Below are 26,339 nucleotides of genomic sequence, written 5' to 3'. Positions count from 1 at the left end.
AGGTGGAATTCTCAAACTCAAAGCCTCAGTTGTAGCCTGTTAGCAGAGAACCAGCTGGTTTATTTAACGAAGTAACAACTACTTTTACCTTAGCCAGGATTGATGAACAAGATCACCAATCAGCGCGGCCGGGCTGCCTTCCTCCTTGCAGGTGGCCATGAGAGCAAGGGCCACTGCCCCAGCATTCTCCTCAGACATCCCAGACACAAACAGACGCGTCCTCAAACCTTGCATCCTTCTGCTTAACCGCCAATTTCAAACTTCCAAGACCTGCCCTGCCGGGTCGGAAGAAACAATTTCATTGGCCCTCTCGTTTACTTCCTCGGTCCCTTTAAGGACTTGGGCAGGACCTGGTTGAGATAGAACTGTCCATCATACGAGCGGGAACACTGATTGGTCCAGACATGGCTGGCCTCACCCACGGCGTTCCCAGTGTTCAAACTCTGCCGCGGGAGGCAAGGGACAGAGCGCCGCGCAGATAGCCGGGATAGGCTGAACGGTGAGTCTGGTCTCCCCAAGCTCAGTTGTCCCTCACCCCACTTTGCAAGACCAAGGGAAGGGCCTCCTCCACCACACCAACCCCGGCTTTGCCTCTCGCAGCAGGGAGGGCGGCGGGGAGTCGGGAAGGTCTTCCCAGGCTGGCGGTGCAAGGGCTTATCCCCCGTCTGAGCCGAAGGGTTGGCTAGGCTCTGCTGCGGCTAGAGGAATTTCCTTTCTCGAGCTGGGTGGGGTCCTCCTGTCGGCATTGCTAGTCGGGGCCGGCGGCGCCTTAGAATCTGTGTGACCTTAGCTTACTTTGGTGTCTTTATACTCTTTGCCCCAACTCGTCACCGCCTACTTCCTGCCTCTTTCACTCTGTTCCAGCTCTACGTGGTTTCCCAGCTACTGTTAGAGAAGCCCAGGTCTTGCCTCAGAACCTTCGCTCTGGCTGTTCCCCCGACCGCAGGATACTTTTCTTTACCCAAATACCGGCAAGGCTTGCTGCTACTCCCTTCAGATTTTGGTTCAGATGTTAACCTGTTCAGTTACCTGTGCTGGAGAAGACTGTTGAGAGTCCCTTGGACTGCAAGGAGATGAAACCACTCAATCCTTAAAGAAATCAATCCTGAACATTCATTGGAAGGACTGAAGCTGAAGCGCCAATACTTTGGCCACCTCATGCGAAGAACTGACTTGATGCTGGGAAAGATTGAAGGCAGGAGGAGAAGGGGACTACAGAGGATGATATGGTTGGATGGCGTCACCAACTCGATGGACGTGAATTTGAACAGGCTCCCTGAGTTGGTGATGGACGGGGAAGCCTGGAGTGCTGCAGTCCATGGGGTCGCACAGTCGGACATGACTGAACTAAACGGTGAAGTTACTCTCACTACACTGTTATACACACACTGCTGCTTGTGCTGCTAAGTCGCTTCAATCGTGTCCAACTCTGCGACTCCATAGATGGCAGGCAGCCCATCAGGCTCTGCCATCCCTGGGATTCTCCAGGCAAGAACACTGGAGCAGGTTGCCCATGCCCCAGTTCCTCCATTTGTTTTTTCTTATTTTTTTTTGAATCCCATAGCTTCCAACATACCTGTATTATGTAATTTACTTATTTTCAATCATTTGTTCAATAACAGTTTTTTAGCATTTATGTGCCAGGCTATGCCTTGGTGGAGCTTATATTCAATTAAGGGGGGTTGTTGTTCAGTGTTTAAGTCATGTCTGACTCTTTGTGACTGCATGGACTGCAGCTTGCCATGCTTCCCTGTCCTTCATTGTCTCTCAGACTTTGCTCAAACTCATGTCCATTGAGCCAGTGATGCCATCCAGCCATCTCATCCTCTGTCGTCCCTTCTCCTCCTGCCCTCAGTTTTTCCCAGGATCAGGGTCTTTCCAGTGAGTCAGCTCTTTGCGTCAGGTGGCCAAAGTAATGGCGCTTCAGCATAAGTCCTTCAAATGAATATTTAGGGTTTATTTTCTTTAGGATTGATTGGTTTGATTTCCTTGCTGTCCAAAGCACTCTCCAGAGTCTTCTCCATCACATCAATTCTTGGGTGCTCAGCCTTCTCTATGGTCCAGCTCTCACATCTGTACGTGACTGTTAGAAAAATCATGAAGTGAAGTGAAGTCGCTAAGTCAACTCTTTGCAACCCCATGGACTGTAGCTGACCAGACTCCTCCGTCCATGGGATTTTCCAGGCAAGAGTACTGGAGTGGGTTGTTACTTCCTCCTCCAGGGGATCTTCCCTTCCCAGGGATTGAACCTGGGTCTCCTGCATTGTAGGCAGACGCTTTATTGTGTGAGCCACCCGGAAGGTCATTGGAAAAACCATAGCTTTGACTATACAATTCTTTGTTGGCAAAGTGATCTCTTTCCTTTTTAATATGCTGTCTGGATTTGTCATATAGCTTTTCTTCCTAGGAGCAAGCATCGTTTAATTTCATGGCTGCAGTCACTGTCTGCAGTTATAAAACAAAATTTAAGTAAGTGAGTATGTCAGGTCAGTGTTGCAGTGTTACTCCTGTTACACTGAATAAAAGTCTGATTTTTAATCTGTGTCACCCGACTGAGCTTCCCAAGACCCAGTGGTGGCTGATTTTTCACCTCCCTACCCCTGATATCTTGAGAGAAAGCTCAGAGATCTCTCAAACCCTTCCCGCTCAAATCAGCGGAACACAATAACCTCCTCCTGTCTACTTTTGTCACCAGTGGGGAGATGTTGAAGTTCAAGTATGGAGCACGGAATCTGCTGGACGCTGATGCTGTTGAATCCATTGCCAGCCGGGCCTCCAGGCTGAATCTTTTCTTCCAGGTAACAGACTGGCTTGTCAACTTTGCTCACCTGTATGTGTTTCCTTGGAACCTCTGTGACTCAGAAGTTATAGGAATTTGTTAGAGGACTGAGGCGAATCTAGGAGAAATTTCCTTTCGTGTTTTATATATGCTGAAAGTTGTGGAAAAAGGAGCCATTGTGCCAGGAATGGGTAGTTGAACTTGCCCTCAAAGGGAGACCTTTTTGAGGATTTCACACATGTTACACTTTTGCACTAAAGTTTGCCCTTTTATTAAGGAAAAGTAAATGAACAAAGACACTCTTTTGACTGGAATTTCTATAGGTGTAGCCCTATAGAAATATAGAAATCTTTTTCATTCAAGGGATGTTTATGTTTTAAAAAAGTTTTGATAAATACCAAACCTGTACAACCCACATTCCTCTCAAGATATAGACCATTTCCATCACCCCCAAAAGGATTAAAACTTAATGTTGTGAGATTTTTTTCCCAAGTAGATTTCTAATTCTTTTGTTTGTTGTAGAAATCTTTGTTTGATAAGTCAAAGAGAAAATACAGATAGTGGTGAAGGTTTAGGTTTGAATCCTGGCCTCAGAATGTGTTAGCTGTGTTACCTTGGGTGAGTCAGTTGCCTTGTCTGTATCCATTTTCCATTCTTTGTATTATGATAGAAGTTATAGCACCTAATTTACAAAGTTATGAGGATCAAATAAGATAATTCATGTACTTAGTTCTTGCCCAGCTCTTGGTAAGCCCTTTATAAATGATAACTATTATTAACGATGAGTGTAGAAATAGTATTAGCTACAGTAATAATAAATTTATGTTCACTTAGCAGTAACTACTAAATAAGGCATTTTGGTAGGATTATCTGTATGATGATAAATCTAAGGTGATTTACAATGTTATATTAGTTTCACTACTAATATGTTCTTGAGGACATTTTCCCCAAGATACTGGTATTGGGGAATGTTCAAATAGATGAGAATGCAGACAGAGTGAAAGCTTAGATTGTTCTGTGGGTCACCATTTAAGTCATGAGGTATTTTTCTCTTATGAATGGTCTATTTTTAACCTCAACTGACTGGAGCGCTACCACTTTATAACCCATTAATTGTTTTACTCCAAAACTTCCAACTTATGACAAAATTCTTATAATGTGCAGATATGGAGAGGGACAGAGACTTGCTCAGGATCATGGAGATTTTAAATGACAAAGCCATACCCCATTTTTGGTGTGGGTGTGTAACTGCTGGGCAACATTGCCAGTGTATATCAGAGTTTAGTAAATGTATCTTGTATTTAAATGTCATTATACCAGCAAAGATTGTAAATCCCCAATTCCTCCTTTTTTTTTTTTTAAACAAGTTCCACCCTGTGCCCTGAAAAGCTATTATTTACAAGCATAGCATAACCCTAGCACTTGCTTTAATATAAGCAGAATAAGGATACTGTTTTTGCCCCCCATCCAGCTGAAACCCCACTCCTTCTTGGGTGGGACTTGAACCCAGCCAAAACTCAGACTGGGACTTGAATCTATCATTCCTGAGTTAGGAGGGGACTTGAACACACTGTTGTTGTTTTTTTTTTTAATTTTTAAATTCAGCTGCACTGGGTCTTCTATTGCAGTGTGTGGGTCAAACTCATTGTCTTTTAACTGAAACCCCTCACCTATTGTCAGAACTTTCTGAAGCTCAGGTTCTTTTCAGCTCGGAAACAGCAAAGAGTGAGTTTATTAGCAGAGGATGCTTGTGAGAGACACAGATGGTCTGGCAGGGGAGCACAGCACTGAGAACAAAGAGGCCTATATTTTTATAGTCAAAGAAAAAGTGGGGAGTGGAGTAGACCAGCTTCCTCATTTTGGGGTAGATGTTTAAGGCTTAGGTCTTTAGTTCTCCTTTGACCCTGTGGTTATTGAGGACTGTCATCGCGCTATTTAAATGTATATTAACAGAAAAAAGGTAATGTATACTAAACTATGGTAATGCATCTCAGGTCTTGATATTATGACCCCTTTCACCTAGTTTCTTCCCCTTTTCCCCTCTATTCCTGTCTTGACTACCTGCAGAAAGGCTATTCTTCAGGGACCATTAACTCCCTGACTTCGTGTAACAAGATACAGACCTGATATCTATTGTCTTGTGTTTAAACTGTTGGCACCTGTGGCTTGAGTGTGCCTGGCAGATGGATGCATCTGGTCTTCCTTCAGGGTAGTGTAGATTGTTGCTGAGGTGAAAGTGTCCGTTGCTTCTTTGTGTCCAACTCTTTGTGACCCCATGGACTGTAGCCTGCCAGGTTCCTCTGTCCATAGAATTCCCCAGGCAAGAATACTGGTGTGGGTAGCCATTCCCTTCTCCGGGGGAGCTTCTCAACTCAGGGACTGAACCCGGGTCTCCTGCGTTGTAGGCGGATTCTTTACCATCTGAGCCATCAGGGGAGATTGTTGCTAGGTTACTGGGTTCTTTTCTAGAGTGGTCATTAACTTATAGTGGTCTCCCAAATGCCCTTAAAATTCCCTCTTGTCTTTAATCCCCTCGTGGGATTTCTAAACTAACTGATTATCCCACTTTATCCCTATCCCAGTGTCCTTTTAATGAGGTTTGGATAGAGAGTAGTGGTTTTGTTTTCCATGTAGACAGGGTCTCAGTTTCTGCTTGACAGTAAGTACCTCCCCAAGAGTTCCAGGTCAGTGGTTGGCAGGCTTTTAGATTTTTGAGCCAGCAAAATTTTACAAATTTGCTAGGCTGACTGAGGTTTGCCAACTTTGTATTTTGCTAAGTAAGGGATGTAAAAAAACACAAAAAAGAAAACGCTATTATCGTTTGGTCCTTTTATTTCATAAAGAGGATATTTTTAAAAAAACACCAAGAGGGGAAGGATGTTGTTTCAGAATAAAGGACCATTTTACAATTTGAATACACTTAGCTTTATAAAAGAGTCATCATGCAGTGTTCACTTTTTCTTACTTTATGACAGACGTGAAAACTTTGTTAAGACTCAGTACTGTATTTGGGAACTGCTGCTTAGTCTAAACTCATCAGAGGAGAGAAAAACTAGGAATCTTATTTTCCCAGGAAGTGGCCGAACTCTAAAGTGCCAGATAGTGTGGTCTGACTCAGTGCTTCACAAACCTGGCTGAGGTCTGACTGTCTTGGGAGGAGGTGTTACTGAAATATCTTCTTAGCCACAGACTGGTAAATTCTAATTCAGTAGGTTGGGAATGGTACCTGAGAATCTGGTTTTTGGTTTTTAGTTAAGTTCTCCAGGTGACTCAAAGGTAGTCGTGTTACTGAGCCCAAGCTTGTTCTGCTTGCCACAGGACAGGCCAGTAAATCAGGATATGAGTTGTTAGAACAAGGAATAACTATTTTAATTGGAAAGCTAGCAGATGGAGAAGATGGCAGACTGGCATCTCAGGAAACCATCTTCCCTCAGTCGGAGTTCTGGCCCCATTTATATACAAGAGGGGGAGGGGCCCACTGTGGCACTGACCAATGGCCGAGCAGGACCACTGAAGGTGGCTGGTTGACAGTTGCTCACTAACGGTTGCTTGCTTAGGGGAGTGGCCCAGTCTGGCACCAACTAGTGGCTGAGCAGGACCACCGGAAGTGGCTAGTTGACAGTTGCTCACTGACGGTTGCTTGCTTGGGGGAGGGGCCCACTGTGGCACTGACCAATGGCCGAGCAGGACCACCGGAAGTGGCTGGTTGACAGTTGCTCACTTCACTAACGGTTGCTTGCTTGGGGGAGGGGCCCACTCTGGCACTGACCAGTGGCTGAGCAGGCCACCGGAAGTGGCTGGTTGACCGTTGCTCACTAACGGTTGCCTCCTTGGGGGAGGGGCCCACTGTGGCACTGACCAGTGGTCAGCAGGACCACTAACTGGTCGCTTGCTTGGGGGCAGGTCCACTGTGGTGCTGAGCAGGGCCCCTATCGCTTGTGCCTGCCTCGCAGCTATTGCACCCAGAGTAGGAAGGTGCCGCACGACACCAGAAAGCGGCAGGGTCTGAGGAAGTCCGGGCTGCTCTAATATCATTGTCCTCCGGCTCTCAGTAGAGCCTGGTTATCTGAGGCGGCAGACGCTGTGACCTCAGCTGGCTTACTGGTCAGTTTGTGACTGATGAGGTGGCTCAGGAGCTGGCATCCTGGGAGTGGAGCTCCCTTCTGCCACTTGGGCAACGGGTTAGTGGTGGGCCTGGACCGACCTGGTGAGCTAGGTTCAGCCGCGTGCAGAGAGGTGTAGTGGAGTGACCTCTGCTTTAATGGTGTGTGCTGGCCAGTGCCAGGGAGCGGGCAGGAAAGGGCCCATCACGCTTCTGGTTCTGGCTGAGGAGGCTGCTATTGGGCTGTTACAGTCAGTTTGTTTCTGTCGTCCAGGGCTGTGTAACAAAGCGCTCACAAAGTTTAAAGCAACAATGATTTACTTTTTCTTACGATTCTGTGGGTTGGCTGCATGCAATTGGGTGATTCTTCTGCTGGGGTCACTCATGGGTTGTATTGAGTTGAGAGCTTGGCTGGGACTAAAACCTCTGGGTGCTGACTGCTGACTGGGGTGCCTCAGTTCATCCAGTTACCTCTTCTCCAAAGGTCTTTTGTTCCTCAGTCTAAGCTGGGGTTTGTAATTTTTTCTGTGAATAAGTACATTGGCTCTAAGGTCTCTGCTGTAACTACTGAACTCTGCTATTCTATTTATATCACAGAAGCTCAGACAGTAAAGAATCTGCCTGCAATGCAGGAGACCTGAGTTCAGTCCCTGGGTTTGGAAGATCCCCTGGAGAAGCAAATGGCAACCCATTCCAGTATTCTTGCCTGGAGAATTCCACGGACAGACAGAGGAGCCTGGCAGGCTACAGTCCATAGCGTCGCAAAGAGCTGCATGAGACTGAACAGCTAACACACACATACACACAGCCATAGATGATGTGTAAATTCATAGGCATGGCTGTGTTCCAATAAAGCTTTATTTATAAAAACAGACAGTGGGTGAGATTTGACTGTCACCTGGTCTAGCCCAAGCTTCTCATCTTGGCGGCTGGCTTCCCCCCAAAAAAAAAAGTAGAAGCTGCCAGACTACTTAAGGGTTGCATCTTGAATTGGCACTGGGTCACTTGTGTTATGTTCTGTTGTTTCACATGAGTCATGGCGACAGCACAGATTCATGAGGAGAAGAAATAGACTCTGATGCTTGATGGATGCAGTGGCAAGTGCTTTTAGAGTTAGAAGAATTGTTGGTGGCCAGCTTTGCAGAGAGAACTGCGTATAGTCCATGGCACATGGGATTCATTGGTCTAGACCAGGGGTGTGAACTCGTGTCTTGGGTGGCCAGACAGTGAGTGTAAAGGAGTCAAGTGTGCCAAATGGAAGAGTGTGAGTTGAGTCTGCAGTGACGTGCCAAACACATCCACTTTCTAGAGGGGCAGTGCTCCTGAGCTGCAGCTCAGCCTCCCCAGGCAGGAATGTGGTACAGTGTTGCCAGATCTGCCTGTGTCTCATGAGAAGCCAGAAATCCTCCCCTCCCCCCGCCCCTTTTCTTTTGGTGTGAAATCTCCTGATTTTTCAATATTGGCAGATAAATTACTTTAAATATAACAGGCCAAACAAAACATGTCTGTGGGCTAGATGCAGTGTGCCAGTTTGCAACTGTTGCCTGAGATCATGAATAAATTCAGCTTTAGCGCAGTCACTCCATTCACACGACCCTTTATTGTCTGAGTGAATTCAAGAAACTGAAGTTATATTAAACCTGTAGGAACACAGGGAGGAAGAGGCATTCATTGTGTTCTCCTGAAGAGGTACGGAGATGTGACGGGACCAGCAGGGTCCAGAGTAAATGTCCCCATGAGCCTCAGACTGCTAAGACAGAAGAACTGTTTCTTATTCATGGCGTGCTGATGAAGTTTTTCTCCCCAGGTGCAGGAGGAAGAGGCCCACATACAAGTGATAACTTAATGACTCTCAGTGGACGTCACTTTAAAGGATGAGGCCACCAAATTCTGCTGCTAGCATGTGTCGTGAGCAGTTAGTTGAGTTGGTGGCTTGCAATTTACTCTGTGTGGATGTTATTGATCAAAGCTTTTCATTATTGACAGTGTCTCCATCTGCTGTTTGCTGTTTTTAGGGGAAACCACCCTCCATGACTCAACAGCAGATGTCTCTTCTTTCCCGAGAAGCGATATTAGATGCCCTCTTTGTTCTCTTTAAAGAATGCAGTCAGCCGGCTCTGATGAAGATTAAGCACGTGAGCAACTTTGTCCAGAAGTGTAAGTGTGGGGAGAACTTTTTCTTGAAAATTGTCCTGCTTAATGAGAATTAGAAGGATACTGGAGGTGGGATACATTTGTGGTTGGAGGGAGTGGGTAGGAATTTCTGCTTTAGATGGACCTAGCTTCAAGGTCAGCCTCCACCTGCCGTTGCTAGGAGACCGGATAAATCAGGCTTCTTGATTGCGAGTGATAGAAACTCAACTCATACTAGCTTAGGCCAAAAAGTGAATTAAAAAAAAATTATTGAAGTATAGTTGATATACAATTTTGTGTTACTTTCTACTGTACAGTGAAGTGATTCAGTGTTATATATATGTATATATATATATATACTCTTTTTTATATTCCTTTTCATTATGACTTACCATGGGATATTCAATATAGTTCCCTGTGCTATACAGTAGAACCTTGTTGTTTATCCCCAAAAGTAAATTTTTTTGGCTCATGAAACTGAGAGTCCAGGGATGGGTCAAATTTTAGGCATGGCTGGTTCCAAGGACTTAAATAACGTCTCTGGCTCCTTCATTATACTCACTCAAGGCTGATTATTCATCAGGCATTGTGAAGACAGTGCTTAGCATCTACAGTATTCACAATTATTGTAATTAGTTTAATTTTACTTTATTTTAAAATAATAAAAAATATGGGTATATTAATAATCTATAATGATTCTGGATTATATTCATCTTCATACCAGTGTGGTCACAAAGATAAATATATTTATATAAAAAAAAATTTTTTTTTAAATGGAGCAACGGCCTGATGAAGGCAAGTGCCTAGGGACTATGAAAGTCATAAACTGGCCCTGCCCTCACCCTGTTCTTGACTCTACTTGACTTGCACATGGTGGGGAAGTTGGCTGCTTGCTGGTTCCTAGTTTTGTATTTTTTTACCTGACACCAGTGTTTCTCGACCAGTGGCAATTTCGCCTCCCCCAGGGACATGTGGCAGTATCTGGAGACAATTTTGGTTGACACAGCTGGCAGGGAGGGTGCTCTTGGTAGCTAATGAGTGGAGCCCAGAGATGCTGATAAACATCCTGCAATGCACAGGATGGCCCCCACCACACAGAATTATCTGGCCTCAAAGGCAGACAATGCCAAGTCTGAAAGAAACCACGTCTCACATGACTTTCCAGTGTAACCAACCACCCTAAAATTTAGTGGCTTAAAATGAGAATCCTGATTCTGTGGGTCGACTAGGCTTAGCTGAGAATTCTTCCATTCCATGTGACATGGGTTAGGATTGCGGGCATCTAGGCTGAAATGGATGACCCGCCCATTGTCTGGCATGTTGCCTAGAAGGCTGGGCTCCCCCAGGACTCTGAGACTAGTAGGCCTGTCTCTCTCTCTCTCTGAAGTCTCAGAGATTCTTGCTCTCCATATGGCTGTTCTGTGTGGTCTCTCCTGACGGGTCAGCCAACTACAGGCTGGGATGCCTGCTTTCTAAACAAAGTTCTCCTGGAACGCAGCTTCACCTGTTCCCTCAGGCTGCTGTCACATCACAAGGCGTTTGAGTAGGTGTAGGTGTGACCATATGGCCTACAACGCCCAAAATGTTTACTGTCTGACCCTTTGAGACAAAGCTACTGACCCATGGTCTACGCTGTCACTCTAGCAGAGATGTCTAGATGTCCTCCATGGCAACTCAGCGTTTCCAAATACAAAAGCGGAAGCTGCCTGGCCTTCTCAGGGCTTAGGTCTGGAAGGGACATAGAATCTCTTTGGCTGCATTCCATGGTTTGCAGTGAGGCAATGGGGCCACCCAGATTTCTTGTACGGGGGAACAACAAAGCACATGGTTTGGGCACTGTCTTTGGATGCTGGCTACCCCACTGTACCCAACGTGTATCGTCTACTGTCTCTATTCATGCAATCTCAGGGAAGATTTTCATTGGCTCTGCTTTGGGTCACTTGCCCATCCCTTGACCAGTCACTGGGCCAGGGTGTAAAGTATTGTGATTGGCCTCGTGTAGGTGCCCAGGGGTTCAGGGCACCATGATCACTGGGACCTCATGGAATGGGGGATGTGCTATTGCCTAAAGGACCTGGGAGTTTTGAATGGATAAAACCAATGTATGTCTAGTAAGTTACATCGATATTTACATGTAACTTGTTTGTTCTCAGTGTCCTCATCTGAATGATGGGGGAAAAGGCATATCTGACATAGGGATTGAATGAGATAGTGCACAGTCCAGGCTTATGTTGCCTGGCACGTGGAGACACTTGGTAAATGTTGCCCAATAATGATAACCATAAACCTCAATGTTTAACATATTGTGTACCTTTAACTTTAAAATGCACTTGGCATATTTGTTCATGATTCTGTATTTGTTTGAATAGGTTCCCACCTTATTTTGTTGAGTATTTAAACTCTCAAATAGGGAGTAGGAGGGGAAGGAGAAGCTTGTGACAAGACTAATTTACTGAGCTTTCAACATGCACCTTCTTGAAATTACCCTCCAGTTAGGATCATCCTTTAAAGCAGTGGATCTTCTAGACTCATTCAGTAATCAGGAGGCTAGACTTGTGAAATGTAGATTTTTCTAATAGATTTCTCTTTCAGGAAACTGTTTCATATTTTTAAAGAGGCTTCCTGGAGAGCATGGTTGAGAGACTATGACTGGAAAAGGGTGATTGCATTAGTATGTTTTTTTCCCCCTCTTTGAGTTTCTGTTTTAGAATGTAAGCTTCATTTTTCTGTGGGAAGAAGGGTCCAACAGCTGTTACCACATAAGTTTCTTGAGGCTTGCCATAGAGATGGAAAATTTCTTCTGGGACTGTTGGAGGAAGTGAGACAGAATAATACAGCCCTGAAGCAGTGCCCCGAGTTTGGGTCAAGGGAGGGCAGGGAGCTGGCATTTGGGAATCAGGGAGGAATTCTTTGTTTCTTAATTTCTAAGCTAGCCTTTTTGCCCAAAACTGGGTTTGGTACACAGAAGGTGGTGCTTCCCAGGTGGTACAGTGGTGAAGAATCCTCCTGCCAATGCAGGAGATGCAAGAGACATGGGTTTGATCCCTGAGTTGGGTATGCCCGCCTGGAGAAAGAAGTGGCAACCCACACCAGTATTCTTGCCTGGAAGAATGAGGTTGCAAAGTGTCAGACATGACCAAGTATGCATGGACACACAGAGAAATATTGGTTGACTAATTATTGCCGATGAACAGAATAAGTAGCAAAATCTTAAGCAGTGTATCACATATTTTATGTAAAAAATAAACAAGTGTGATGTTAAAACATACAGACAAAAAAGAGTGTTGATAATTATTAAAGTTGGACTTTTCTCGGTTATTTGACAGTGGCTGAAATTTTACCCTCTTTCAGCTACATTCACTGCAGGCAAACTCTTCTATATGTTCATGATCTTAGTACTTTGGGCAAAATACTACTTTTAAGTTCCTTCGTGCCGCCCTCCCCCCATTGTAAGCATAATACAAAGTTACTTGTAGCAACATGGATGGACCCAGAGATTATCATACTAAGAGAAAGACAAATATCATAGGATATCACTTATATGTGGAATCCTAACAACTGATACAAGTGAACTTATTTACAAAACAGAAATGAGACTTAGAGACAGAGAAAACAAACCTATAGTTACCAAAGTGTAAGGTGGGGAAGGGATAAATTAGGAGTTGGGATTAACATATGCACACTACTATACATAAAATAGGTAACCAAAAAGGACCTATAGCACAGGGAACTATATTCAATATCTTGTAATAACCTATAATGGAAAAGAATCTGAAAAATATATATATATGTAGCTGAATCACTTTGCTGTATACCTGAAAACACAACATTATAAAATCAACTATATTTCAGTAAAAATTAAAAAAATTCAAAGTTAAATATAAAAGAACAGAATGGAAGAAAATCCCTCAAAATCTTACCTAGGATAACCACTGTTAATGGTTCAGTGCATAGCATTGCAACTTTTCTTTTGTCCTTATAAGATATTTATTGTGGAATTGTTCACATATATCTTAACAGTAAAGAGACGAGTGTCATAAACCCCCACATACCAATCAAATAGCTCGAACAATGAACCCTTTACCATGTGTATTCTAACATTTTTTTGTTCAATTGCTCAGTCGTGTCCAACTCTTTGTGACCCCATGGACTGCAGCACACCAGGCTCCTGTGTCCTTCATTATCTCCTGGAGTTTGCTCAGACGTCATGTCCTTTGAGTTGGTGATGCCATCCAACCATCTTATCCTCTGTCGCCCCCTTCTCCTGCATGCAGTCCTTCCTGGCATCAGGGTCTTTTCCAATGAGTCGGTTCTTTGTACCAGGTGGCCAAAGTATTGGAGCTTCAGCATCAGTCCTACCAATGAGTATTTAGGGTTGATTTCCTTTTGGGTTGACTGATTTGATCTCTCTTGTTGTCCAAGGGACTCTCAAGAGTCTTCTCCAGCACCACAGTTTGAAAGTATCAGTTCTTTGGTGCTTAGTCTTCTTTATGATCCAACACTCACTTCCGTACATGACTACTGAAAAATCCATAGCTTTGACTATATGGCTGTTTGTTGGCAAAGTGATGTCTCTGCTTTTTAATACTGTCTATGTTTGTCATAGCTTTTCTTCCAAGGAGCAAGCATCTTTTAATTTCGTGGCTGCAGTCACCATCTGCAGTGATTTTGGAGCCCAAGAACATAAAATCTGTCACTGTTTCCATTTTTTTCCCTATTTATTTGCTATGAAGTGATGGGACTGGATGCCATGATCTTTAGTTTTTTGAAGTTGAGTTTTAAGCCGCCTTTATGACTCTCTTCTTTCACCTTAATCAAGAGGCTCTAACATTACTCTAGTTTAATTTTATGCAAAATGGGTTGTATGTTGATAATGTTTTGCCACTAGTATTGCTCACCTAGCAATATATTTACTTAACAAATATTTGTGGAGCACTTGCTATGTGCCTGCTGCTGTTCTGAGTACTGGGTTTACAGTAGTGATCAAAACAGAAGCAAATCCTTGTCCTTGAAGAGACTCCAGTGGAGGTTGAGCTACTTAATTCTTTTAAATATGTGTCTAGTATTCTTTTCTGTGGGTGAACTCTTATGCTGTTTCCACTTTCCTGTTAATTGTAGACCTTTACATTGTTTCTGATTTTTCTGTAACAAGCAGTGCCCATCATAAGTATCTTGATATGTGTGTCTTTTGAGTATTTCTGTGAAGGATGCATTCCTAGAGAGTGAAGTGTTGCAATACTGAATTTTGAAAAAGGAAACAGCATTCAGCTGTGGTCGCTTTTGCTCCCTGGATCTATATATGTATCTGGGAAGATCATTCTCTGACTGCATTTTCATTTCATGCTTTGGGTCTCTACCTCAATGTCAGTTCCCACCGTGTTCATTGTGGGTGGGGATGAAGGTTGATATGGTTTTGTAGTCATAGAAGTTGCTGGTGGGAAGAGAAGTTGTGCAGGGTTATTTTTCATAGTCATAGGTACGAGTTTAGCATCTCACCTGTTCACCTCGATAATCCCAAAGTCTTTGAATAACAACATCGCGACTTGGAGTGGTTTCTCAGAATTCTGAGAGTGTCATGGTGGTTTTGCCTGCAAGCAGTTTTGTCTGCTGGGGTGACTGAGATGCCTGGTGGTTGCTGGAGACAGACCCAGAATTATTAAGTTGGACAGTGCTGTAAGCAACGTGAGGGCCCAAGGCCTTAGAGAAGAATCAGGAGAGGCTGGCCTTGTGTGCAAGCAGTAATGAAATCAGGTTCAAGTCAGAAAATTGCAAGTCAGCATATTTGGGAAATCAGTAATTCAAAAACTCAAGTCCTAGGTCTGAGAGAAACTTGGAAGAAGTCAGGGAAGAAAGACTGGGCTTGCCACAGTGATGTCAAGGCAAAAGGAAAATATCATGCCGCATTCAGTTCTGCTTCTGCATGGAATCCTCCCCGAAGGCGCTCTGGATTTATTTTTTGTTTTACAATGGCCACGGGGAATTGAAGCGAATCTACTCACCCCTCTTGCCTGATTCCTCAAGGGAACAAAAGAAGATGTTTTTAGGATAACAAGTAAGAGATGTTAGTGCAGTGGTGCTCATGACATGTGCCTTTGATCCAGATGAATTCAACTCCACCCATGCAACCAAGAAAGGGAGTGGGTGACAACAATTAAAATTGCATTGGCTAATTCATCAGTGTGATGCCAAGTGACCGTGGTTATGAAATGGCTCTGCCCTTTATTGGGCTCTGTTCCTTTAGCTGTGTGAGCAACTTGCCGAGTGAATGTAGCTCGCAGCTATACCTGGTGCCCTCCCACAGAAGTGGCTCCAGTGCCCCTTTGGGATTTCAAGAGTCCCTTGGTCTTCACCATGGCATCTTTCTGAGGGATTCTCCAGAATAATTTTGATGACATGTTACTCTTGTCTTCCTTTGGAGTAAAACTCTGTATATGATGCAGTTTCCCTGTGATGGGCAGGACTGAGGGATTTGGTCAGTCACAGCTGTTCTGCTCTATTCCTTTTAAAAAAAAAATATTTTATTGAAGTATAGTTGATTTACTAATGTTATGTTAATTTCTGCTGTATACCAATACAGTTATATAATACATATATATATATATTCTCTTTCATATTCTTTCCCATTATGGTTTATCACAGGATATTGAATATAGTTCCCTGTGCTGTGCAGTAGGACCTTGTTGTTTATTCATCCTATAAATAATAGTTAATATCTGCTAATCCCAGGCTCCCAGTCCTTCCCCTCACCCAACCCCCTTGGCAACCAGAAGTCTGTTCTCTGTCTGTGATTCTGTTTCATAGATACATTCATTTGTATTTTAGATTCCGTATGTAAGTGATAGTATATGATATTTTGTTTTTCTATTTCTGACTTACTTTGCTTGTGTGTGTATGTTGCTGTTGTTTAGTCGCTCAGTTGTGTCTGACTCTGTGCGACTCTGTACGATCCCATGGGCTGTAGCCTGCCAGGCGCCTCTGCCCATGGGATTCTCCAGGCAAGAATACTGGAGTGAGTTGCCATGCCCTCCTCCAGGGGATCTTCCCAACCCAGGCAATGAACCCAGGTCTCGTGCACTGCAGGTGGATTATTTACTGTCGGAGCCACCAGGGAAGCCAGACTTACTTCGCTTAGTATGGTAATCTTGAGGTCTGTCCATGTTGCTGCAAATGGTATTCATCCTTTTTTTGTGACCGAGTAGTATTTCACTGTGTGTATATACCTCATCTTCTTTGTCTGTTCATCTGTCAGAGGACATTTAGGTTGTTTCATGTCTTGGCTATTGTAAATAGTGCTGCTGTGAGCATGGGAGTGCATGCATCTTTTCAAACGACAAGGTATATGCCCAGGAGTGGAATTGCCGTATCGTATGTTAGCTCTATTTTTTGTTTTTTTGAGGAACCTGTATACTGTTTTTCATAGTGGCTCTACCAGTTTACATTCCCACCAACAGTGTAAGAGGGTTTTCTTTTCTGCACACCCTCTCCAGCATTTGTTATTTGTCAACTTTTTAATGACGGTCATTCTAACCAGTGTGAGATGATATCTCATTATAGTTTTGATTTGCATTTCTCTAATATTTATGTTCCATTCTATTCTTTAGATCATTAGAATCACTATATATATATCCTGTGATGCCCAGTTTAATGTTGTTAATAAATGTATGTTAGATTCCAAATCTGCCACCTGTTTAGTCCATACTTTAAACACGGAGAATCTCTGACTGTTATGGACTGAATGTTTTTACTGACTTTCCTGCTTCCTTCTCCAGTTTCCCAAATTTATATGTTGAGGCTCTGCCCTCCCCAAAAGTGGAGCCTTTGGGAGATAATTAGATGTAGATGAATTCATCAAGGTGGGCCCCATGATGGAATTCATGTCCCTAGAAGAAGAGGAAGAGCGATGAGGACTCCTTTTCCTTCTACCATATGAGGAATACAGGGGCTGCCTGTCAGCCAGGAAGTGGGTTCTCAACAGGCTCTCAGCCTGCTCGCCCTCACAGCCTCTAGAACTTTGAGAAATTAATGTCTGTTGTTTAAAGTGCTTTATCTGTGTGTCTGATGCTTTTGTTAAAGCTTTTAGGGTAGAGGAAGATACCAGCTGAGAGACTGCATTCAGAAAAGGAGTAAGACTATGCTAAGAAAAGAGACAGTTGCAAACCCATCAAGCTGCGTGACACATCAGCTCTGCAGGGCCAAGGTCAGGCCTCTGCTTGGTTCCTCAGGCTTTTTCTCCCTTGGTAGTGCTGCTACATACGATGTATGGCAGGGAGGGTATTTATTGACATGATGCAAGGGAGATAAGACCTGGGCTAATGGAGTAAAACTGAGTAGAACATATGGAATCAGGATGGAATGTTCTGAAAGTCAACCCCAAAGTCAACTGGGGATGGGGGTCACATCGCTCATATCCCATTGTAAACCAGTCCAGATGCCGATAACATGTTTGACCACAGTCACTGCCCTGCAGCCCCCGGAGAGGGGGAGGAAAAGCATGATTTCTGTTCTCCTGCCCCTGTTTTCTGCATCTACAGGATTCAGATCATAGCTGCCATGGAAACTGTGCGTTGGAATTTCTGGAGCCCTTAATTTTAACTTAGCATAGAAAAAACACTTTTGTGCTGATTTTATAATTATTCACGACAAGGAGAAAGTGACTAAATGTCTCCTGACAGTGAGGGAAGCTACAGCAACGCTTTCTTCTTTCTTCCTTTCTTCTCGCTTTCATAAAGATACGAGTATTTGAAGCACGTTATGGATCCAGGAGTCACTCTTCCGTCTTTTGCAGATTCTGATATTATAGCTGAGTTGCAAGAGCTCCAGCCTTCAGTGAAGGACTTTGAAGTGAGAAGTGTCATAGGCTGCGGTCACTTTGCCGAAGTACAGGTGGTCAGAGAGAAAGCGACTGGGGATGTCTATGCCATGAAAGTCATGAAGAAGAAGGCCTTGTTGGCCCAGGAGCAGGTAGGAGCATTTGACATCCAGCCTCCCCTGTCTGTACCAGCAGGTTCATTGCAGAGATGAGAATCTGCTGGATTGACACCTGGGATGGAGCCAGTTTTCCTCGGCATCCCTAGTTTTAATTACTGTGGCACAGCCAGGAAGGTCTGAGCATGCTTTCTTGAACTGATATTGACTAATTTTGAAGATTGACAAGCTCCCTTGGGTTGCTTGATCATGTTTTTATAGTTGCATATTATTCAGAACCAACTTGGCCTTTTCACTAATGAATTTGAGATGATCTTTTGTGACCATCCACTGGGAATTCAGAGATGTGCATATTATGGGGTGAGTCAGATAGCCTTTGCTTTTGTACACATCTTATATATTTGTGTTGGGGGCATCTGTACTTGTTTTGTTTTGTTTTGTTTTGTTTTAAAACAGGCCTCTGAAGAAATTAAATTGTTCTGTGGCTAGGGAGTTGCCAGTCTGAGAGGAGGTGAGAAGTTATCTTTCTGGTTGTGGTGTTTTTCTCTCTTTTAAAACAAGGCTGCTGCTCCCAGACGTTATTGATTCATTTGCCGTGTTTCTAGAGAGACGGCCATCAGCCTTGGTGTTCAGAGAGCAATTTATTAGTTACCCATGTTCGAGAGCACATCATGTGTCCAATAATGGACCCAGCTCTGTGGGAAGTCTGCAAAAGGAATCAAAGCTCCATGTCTGTTAGTTTCAGGGTTTCAGCACAGCCTTGGAAAGTTGAGGGAAAATGGCAGATCCATAAAGCAGGCATTTAGGAGCTAAAGCATCACAAAAGAGGGAGCAGTTAGCAAATTCACAAGCGACAGAATGAGGAAAGATGTGGGTGAGCCAGAGACAGGGCAGGTTCACACTGCTAAGAGGGAACATGGGCTCTGGGAAGGGAGAAGTGACAAGAATGTACCGGGTAGAAGTGTGCTGTTCTGGAGGTGTAAGTGCTAGAATGCTATGCAGATGTATGTGTTTGTGTGTTTTTAGAAGTTTAGAACAAATAGACTGAAAAATGAGGAGAAGTAAGGACATTGGAGTTGAGAGGAGGTGATTGGTGGGAAACCTCAAGAACTCTCTTCTGGCTACTGTGATAAAATAAGCATCACATAAAATTTACCACTTTAACTATTTTTGAGTGTACAGTTCTGTGGCTTTAAGCACGTTGGCAGTGTTGCGTACCCATCGCCACTGTCCACCTTTAGGACTTTTTCATCATCCTAAACTAAAACTCTGTACCCATTAAACAGTAACTCATCATCTCCCCCAAGAACCAGTTTTTGGAGTTAGAATTAAATTCGTGAGACGCTTGGGGTTCACATAAGCTTTTGGAAGCAGAAGGTTGGGATCAGGGTTTCAGCACTTCAGTGACTTTGTGTGACCTCTGGTCAAAGACACAGCAGAGGGCAGGAAGCTGCTTGTCAGAATCTGAGAATGCTGTGTCCTTTGTTCAGGAATGAAATGTGGGCAACTTAATTGAAAGATTATATGACAGGATGTGGCAGATCATTTGGAAGAGAGGTGTGGAAGATGCTCACTGAGCCTCCCAGCACCTAAGAACCACCTGCCGTTAGGCCACACCTACTAAGCACTTGTTGGGTCTGGTGTGTCCTAGGTCCTTGGAAGAGGCCTTAGATGTAGCCTTGTGCTCATTCTATTTCATATGGGCAATGGTGCACAGAAAAGGAAATGAATCCAGCACATTCCATACTGCAGGTGAGGGATAGAGACCCTCACTCGGCACATCCCATATTGCAGGTGCGGGATAGGGACCCTCGCCCAGGTGTGCTCCTCGGGGTGAATGACTTGAGTCACCCCATGTGAAGTGTATGCTGGGGGACTTAAAAATCTCACATACCCAGGAGCTAATTAAAGCCACCCACCCATTCGTTACCTGAGCCACGCAGGACTGTCACAGACAGGATGCTCTGTTCCTCTCATTGCATCCCAACAGGGGAGTCTCAGTTGCCGTCTGTCACATTCCTGAGGATGTCACGTTGGTATCTGCCACCCTTCACTGCGAAGTTACTCCTTTCCTCTTTGTAATTGCATAGGTATTTTGGAAGGAGATACTTTCAAACTGTGGAAATACCTGTTTCTGATAAAACTTTCAGTCCATCCATTTATTTATATCTGTATGCACTTGCGTTTCCTGTCAGTGTATGTTTTTATACTCAAATTGTTCCCAAGTTGGCCAATAAGAATCTCTTCAGGTTGACTTTTGTATATTCTTTTGACATGTTCCCCATCTTTGAATTCTGTGTTTCTTTCTGATACAACAAGATGTTTGGGCTCTTAAACTCACTTTACCTGCCCCAGCCCCACAATCAGTTATTTCTCTGGGAGCCCTGTATTTTGTTATTTATTTATTTTTTAAACTGGAAAACAGTATTTAGAGGCCAAGGTCTGGGTACGAGGTGTTCTCTTTGCTATCAGGATGTCATTGCCGCCAGACTCCATTCAGTGGACAAGGGCAGGAAATACATGTATGTGTATGCAGTATACCTATCTCATACACACGAACATTAACATCTGTATTTATTTCTGTATCTACTTATGTATGTTGAAAACCATGTATTCACATCAACATCTCCAAGTCCTATCCAGCTTCACAAGGTTGGTTATAATTTTCACCCTTTCCATGTTTGTAACTCCTCTGATGTCACCCTCTATGTTTTTTACTTATTTTATGCACCTGTGTCCATCCGTCAACTCTACCTTGACGGGCTCAGATGCTCTAGGTCATATAGACCTAGATTGACTTCCTCACCATATGTAAGCCTTTGATACCCCACCTTGGTCTGCTCCACACGTGGTTGCTTCCCTCCTCACCCTGCTCGGACCTGTCACCCTGTTCTGGGCCACCATGGCCTTCCTTGTGCCTTGTCATGGATGTTTATCTGGTTATTCTCCATCTAACGGTTTTAGGACTGAATTGCTCAGTAAAGGAAGATGAAGAGAAAGGTTTAAATTTAAAAGAAGTGGGTCGACTTTGAAGAAAGACATTAAGTAAATAACTGGACACTACTGTATGGGTCTGGCAAAAATTGAGCAAAGTAGGCATAAGAATGAGATTTGTGGAATGTTGGGCTATGTGATGGCTTTTTTAAAAAGAAACAAAACTAGGTATCAGTTTAAGCTTAAAGGGAGAACAAAGAGCATTTCCCCCCGCCCCATCACACTTAGTTCTTTATAATTGTCTTAATAGTTTCTATTCCTCCTAGGTCTCATATTTTGAGGAAGAACAGAACATATTATCTCGGAGTACAAGTCCTTGGATCCCCCAGTTGCAGTACGCCTTTCAGGACAAAAATAACCTTTATCTGGTGAGTCTTTCCATCTATCTCTGTAGAATTAGCCTAGTATTGGCAATAATCAGATAGCACGGCTGTGTAATTGAATGTGGTTCTTGGCCACATGGCCCAAGACACTTTTCATTCATTCTCATGCTCTCCTGCCTTTCAGGTGTCTTCTTCTTCTTGTCCTAAAGATGAAGACCTAATCCATTTAGAAACAGCCCCATTTATTGCTGGATATTGCAGCTATGGCTCAAAGGGCAATAAAGAGAAGTCCTTTATTGGCAATAGTCTGATAGTACCTTTAACAAAATCTTAACTTTAAATTTTAAGAATTGAGATAGAGCATGGTTATTATAAGAAAATGCAAACACTGTGGAAATGTATGAAATAAAAGAGAACATGCTTGACCTTTCTCTCTAATCGCTCTCCCCTGGGAAACACATGTTAATGGTTATGTATGTTCGTTCTGGCTCTTAACTGTGAGTTGTGGAAAGAATATTTCTGTGCCTGTGCCTATCGCGCATGTATATAGTGTGTTTCACAAAAATGGTGTGTTACTGTCCACTCTGCTCTTCAACTTGCTTTTTGCTTTTCAGTAATTTCTCCCTGACATCTTTTCATGTCAGTACATGCAGATCTGCATTCTTTTGAGCAGCACCATGGTTTTCACTGATGTGCATGTAGCATAACTTACAGAATGTTAAAATTCATTTTGGGGCCTTGTTTACGTTCTCAGGGATTTAGATTCCTAAAGTTAACGGTATCTTAGAGGCAAGTTTTGTTCCTGATTCAGCCCTTAAAACAAGACTATCCTATTACGTTGAATGGAGATGAACTTTTATGGAGCTCACATAAGAGAAGAGGGTAAGAGACAGATGCCTATTTGTTTTGAATCTTCACTGGGCATTTTGGGAGGACTTCCCTAGTGGCTCAGATGGTAAAGAATCTGCCTGCAGTGCAGGAGATCTGGGTTTGATCCCTGAGTCAGGAAGATCTCCTGGAGAGGGAATGGCAACCCAATCCAGTGTTCTTGCCTGGAGAATCCTATAGACAGAGGAGCTTGGCAGGCTACAGTCCATGGGGTTACTAGAGTCAGACGCTACTGAGCAACTAACACTAGGAAAACTCACCACCTTTATTTCTGACCTGCAATAACCAGTTTATTTACCTCGATTTCATCTTAGTTGGGAACCAGTACTGATGGGGAGGCTCCTTCTGGTCCCACCCTGCCTTCTCAGCAAGGGTATTCTCGCATGAATATGCAGGGAGACTGGCCTTGTGCTCACCATGTGGTCCTTCAGAGCCATCGCCATGCTTATGGCTCTATGTCCTGAAACTTCTTTTTCTTGAATATTGTCTTGGAAGCTTTCCTTCCTTGAAACCTGGAGCTTGAAGCCCTGACCTTTACAAATGACCTTGGTGTGTTTAAAGGCTTACTGGTATCCTAGGACATTTGTTGCATATGGTAATATTTATCCTGTGCTGTGCGTGTCTTGTGGAGCCCCTCGTATTTGAATGTATTAACAGATTCACTCATTATCTTTTAGAAAAGCAATTCCTTTGACACAGTAGGTTCTTTGTTCATTATTGTTGTTTTGGATATTTTTAACTAGAGCTCTGCAAATGATACAGAACATCAGCTCGGGAGCATAAAGTTTGTTTCTGAGGCCACACGGGCTGTCCCAGAAGTGGGAAGGGCTCTGATTTTTGGTGAAAGTTGAGAATCCACAATTTTCTGGTCTGCCTTGCACTGCTCCAAAAGCTTAACGATTCTCTTCCTCTGAGTCGAAGAGCTCAACCTTTTTGTTTTTTATTGTTTTTTTATTTTTAAATTTTATTTATTGTTTTTTTTTAACTGTGGTGGGTCTTCATTGCTGTGCAGGCTCTTCTCCATTTGTGGTGAGTGGGGGCTGCTTTCTGGCTGCAGTGTGCATGCTTCTCATAGCAGCGACTTCTCTTGGAGCTCAGCCATTTTGATTTCCAGTCTCGTGTAACTTCTTAATAGTTCAGTTCAGTCGCTCAGTCATGTCCGACTCTTTGCAACCCCATGAATCGCAGCACACCAGGCCTCCCTGTCCATCACCAACTCCTGGAGTCCACCCAAACCCATCCAGTGAGTCGGTGATGCCATCCAGCCATCTCATCCTCTGTCGTCCCCTTCTCCTGCCCTCAATCTTTCCCAGCATCAGGATCTTTTCAAATGAGTCAGCTCTTTGCATGAGGTGGCCAAAGTATTGGAGCTTCAGCTTCAACATCAGCCCTTCCAATGAGCACCCAGGACTGATCTCCTTTAGGATGGACTGGTTGGATCTCCTTGCAGTCCAAGGGACTCTCAAGAGTCTTCTCCAACAGCACAGTTCAAAAGCATCAATTCTTTGGTGCTCAGCTTTCTTCACAGTCCAACTCTCACATCCATACATGACCATTGGAAAAACCATAGCCTTGACTAGACAGACCTTTGTTGGCAAAGTAATGTCTCTGCTTTTCAGTATGCTATCTAGGTTGGTCATAACTTTCCTTCCAAGGAGTAAGTGTCTTTTTTAATTTCCTGGCTGCAATCACCAACTGCAGTGATTTTGGAGTCCAGAGAAATAAAGTCAGCCACTGTCTCCACTGTTTCCCCATCTATTTCCCATAAAGTGATGGGAACAGATGCCATGATCTTAGTTTTCTGAATGTTGAGCTTTAAGCCAACTTTTTCACTCTCCACTTTCACTTTCATCAAGAGGCTCTTTAGTTCCTCTTCACTTTCTGCCATAAGGGTGGTATTATTTGCATATCTGAGGTTATTGATATTTCTTCCGGCCATCTTGCTTCCAGCTTGTGCTTCTTCCAGCCCAGCGTTTCTCATGATGTACCCTGCATATAAGTTAAATAAGCTGGGTGACAATATACAGCCTTGACATACTCCTTTTCCTATTTGGAACCAGTCTATTGTTCCATGTCCAATCACTGTTAAAAAAAAAAGTAATCACTGTTGAAGTACTTTGGAACTTTTACACTATTACGGTAAGTTTTGGTAGAGGTGATGACAAATTCTGAGTGTTCTAGGTGAAGGAACTCAGGTGAGTGAGGACTAGTAGTTCAGCCCCAAATGGCAAGTCCGTGCGCAGTTACTTGAGGGAAGCCACCTTCTGCTTGTCTCTAGAATGGCTGGTGAGGATGATCAGAGGGGACCTGGGAATAACATATGTCGTTTTCTTCACGTTGATTGTAGTTGTTGTTTTTTCTTTCCCCACCACTCAACAGTTTTTACAGCACATCTTTAAGGGGGTAACATTGGGCATTTTGAGAATTTTAAACTCTTTGGTTTCACTCTTTTTTATCCTTACTAATTGGCTCTGTCACAGTAGTGAGAACCTTCCCATTTTTTCCTTAATTATTAATTTAACTGCAAATTTAACTGCCGTGGATTCTGTTTGGATATAGCTTTTCTGAAATACCTTGTGCATTGGAAATATCTGCCATTCGTCTGCTAGGACAGCCTTCCGTCAGTGGGGGGTCTTCAGGTTGTGGGGCTTCCCTCTGGATCGTGACACCAGCATTGACATTCTTAGCTGAAATGGTCTTCTCAGTTTTTCTGCCCGCCATCTTGCCAGATGGGACTGATCTCAAAGTGACTGTTTTCTGAAGTTCTGGTTGCCTCTGCTCCTCAACACCTGGCTGCAAGAACGTTTTTATGCCATTCTTAAGTAGCTCCATGAGGTATAATTATCACTGGGTATTTGGTAATCTGGTAATTATTTCCTTGCCTGCATTTTCTTTTCCAGCACTTTGGTACTTTGAAATAAAATGCTTGCTAAGGGTACAGTTTTCATATGAGAAATCCAAGCTTAGCATAGGACTTAAGATATGATAGATCCACCATCTCTTATCTGTAATTCTGAAATACCCAGTGCTCTGAATAACTTTAGGTTATTTTATTGCTTATTTCGCAGAAGACTTGACTTGAACTCTGTAGCAAAACTTGACCCAAACTCTTATTTATTCCCTTTAGTGCAACTATTCATCTATTTTGCTGCAAATTATGAATCTCTGTGATTACAGGGTGCTATCCCAGGTCCTACCTGAGGGTGTTACATAAAGTATATGCAACATTTTACCCTCCTAAAATTTGAATATTTCTGAATCCGGAGACACGTTCTGCCTGTGGTAAGATAAGGGGACTATAGATCTGTATTTGCTTTGTAAAGCACTGAAATTCCCCTGTGCCTGTAGATGATTAAACTTTTGAAATTTGGGGAGACATACAAATCACAGTAAACTCCCCTGGCAGTTAAATATTAATGTATAATGCAATTGGAGTTTAATTGAAGATACATTTAAAATCAGTGACATAGCAGCACTATTTGCAAATGTACACCAACATATTAATGGACAAAGATGTGGTATGTATACACAGTGGAATACTATCCAGCCGTAAAAAAGAATGAAATAATGTCATTTGCAGCAATATGGATGGACCTAGAGATGATCATACTAAGTGACGTAAGTCAGAGAAAGACAAATATTGTATGTTACTGCTTCTAAGTAGAGTTTAAAAACATGGTATAAATGAACAGAAATAGACTCATAGACATAGAAAACAAACATGGTTATCAAAAGAGAAAGGGGAAGAGGAGGGATAAACTGAGAATTTGGGATTAACAGATACACACTACCATGGATAAAATATATAGTCAGCAAGGACCTACTGTATAGCGTAAGGAATTATATTTAATATCTTATAATAACCTATAATGAAAAAGGATCTGAAAAAATATGTATACTTTCTCCACGCCCTCGCCTCTTTCCCTGTTTAACTCTTGTTTCTCCTTCTGGGCTTGAGTCAGATGCTACTTCCTCCAGAAACCCTTCCTGGACCTGTGGGAGGGACACCCCTCTGCTGTGTGCTCAGAGCAGCCTGAACTTGCTCTTGGTGAGTGGGTGGCGGTTGCCTCCACCAGGCTTCAGCCTCCATCAGAGTGATGATATCTCCCTGGCTTCTAGTAGAGCTTCCACAGGTTGTCGCTTAAGAAATATTTATTGGTTGGATGCATGATTAATTTCATAGAAATTTGATTTA

The 26,339-nt window shown here is 43.3% G+C and overlaps 1 protein-coding gene across 4 annotated transcripts in view; it reads left to right on the top strand.

The window, feature by feature from the left end:
* CIT (citron rho-interacting serine/threonine kinase) overlaps nt 442-26,339 on the top strand; it is a 172,709-nt gene continuing 146,811 nt past the window's right edge. For all 4 annotated transcript variants that reach the window (XM_018061232.1, XM_018061231.1, XM_018061230.1 and 1 more), the window contains exons 1-5: nt 442-499; nt 2,696-2,798; nt 8,897-9,038; nt 17,800-17,975; nt 21,200-21,301. In XM_018061232.1, coding sequence (XP_017916721.1) covers nt 2,703-2,798; nt 8,897-9,038; nt 17,800-17,975; nt 21,200-21,301 — 516 coding nt within the window. In that variant the 5' untranslated portion in view covers nt 442-499; nt 2,696-2,702. The remainder of the gene's footprint in view (nt 500-2,695; nt 2,799-8,896; nt 9,039-17,799; nt 17,976-21,199; nt 21,302-26,339) is intronic.

Source organism: Capra hircus, chromosome 17, assembly GCF_001704415.2.
Source record: "Capra hircus breed San Clemente chromosome 17, ASM170441v1, whole genome shotgun sequence".
In the NCBI taxonomy this organism is placed as follows: domain Eukaryota; kingdom Metazoa; phylum Chordata; class Mammalia; order Artiodactyla; family Bovidae; genus Capra; species Capra hircus.
Note: the sequence above shows the minus strand (reverse complement) of the source record. Positions and strands in the feature narration are given on the sequence as shown.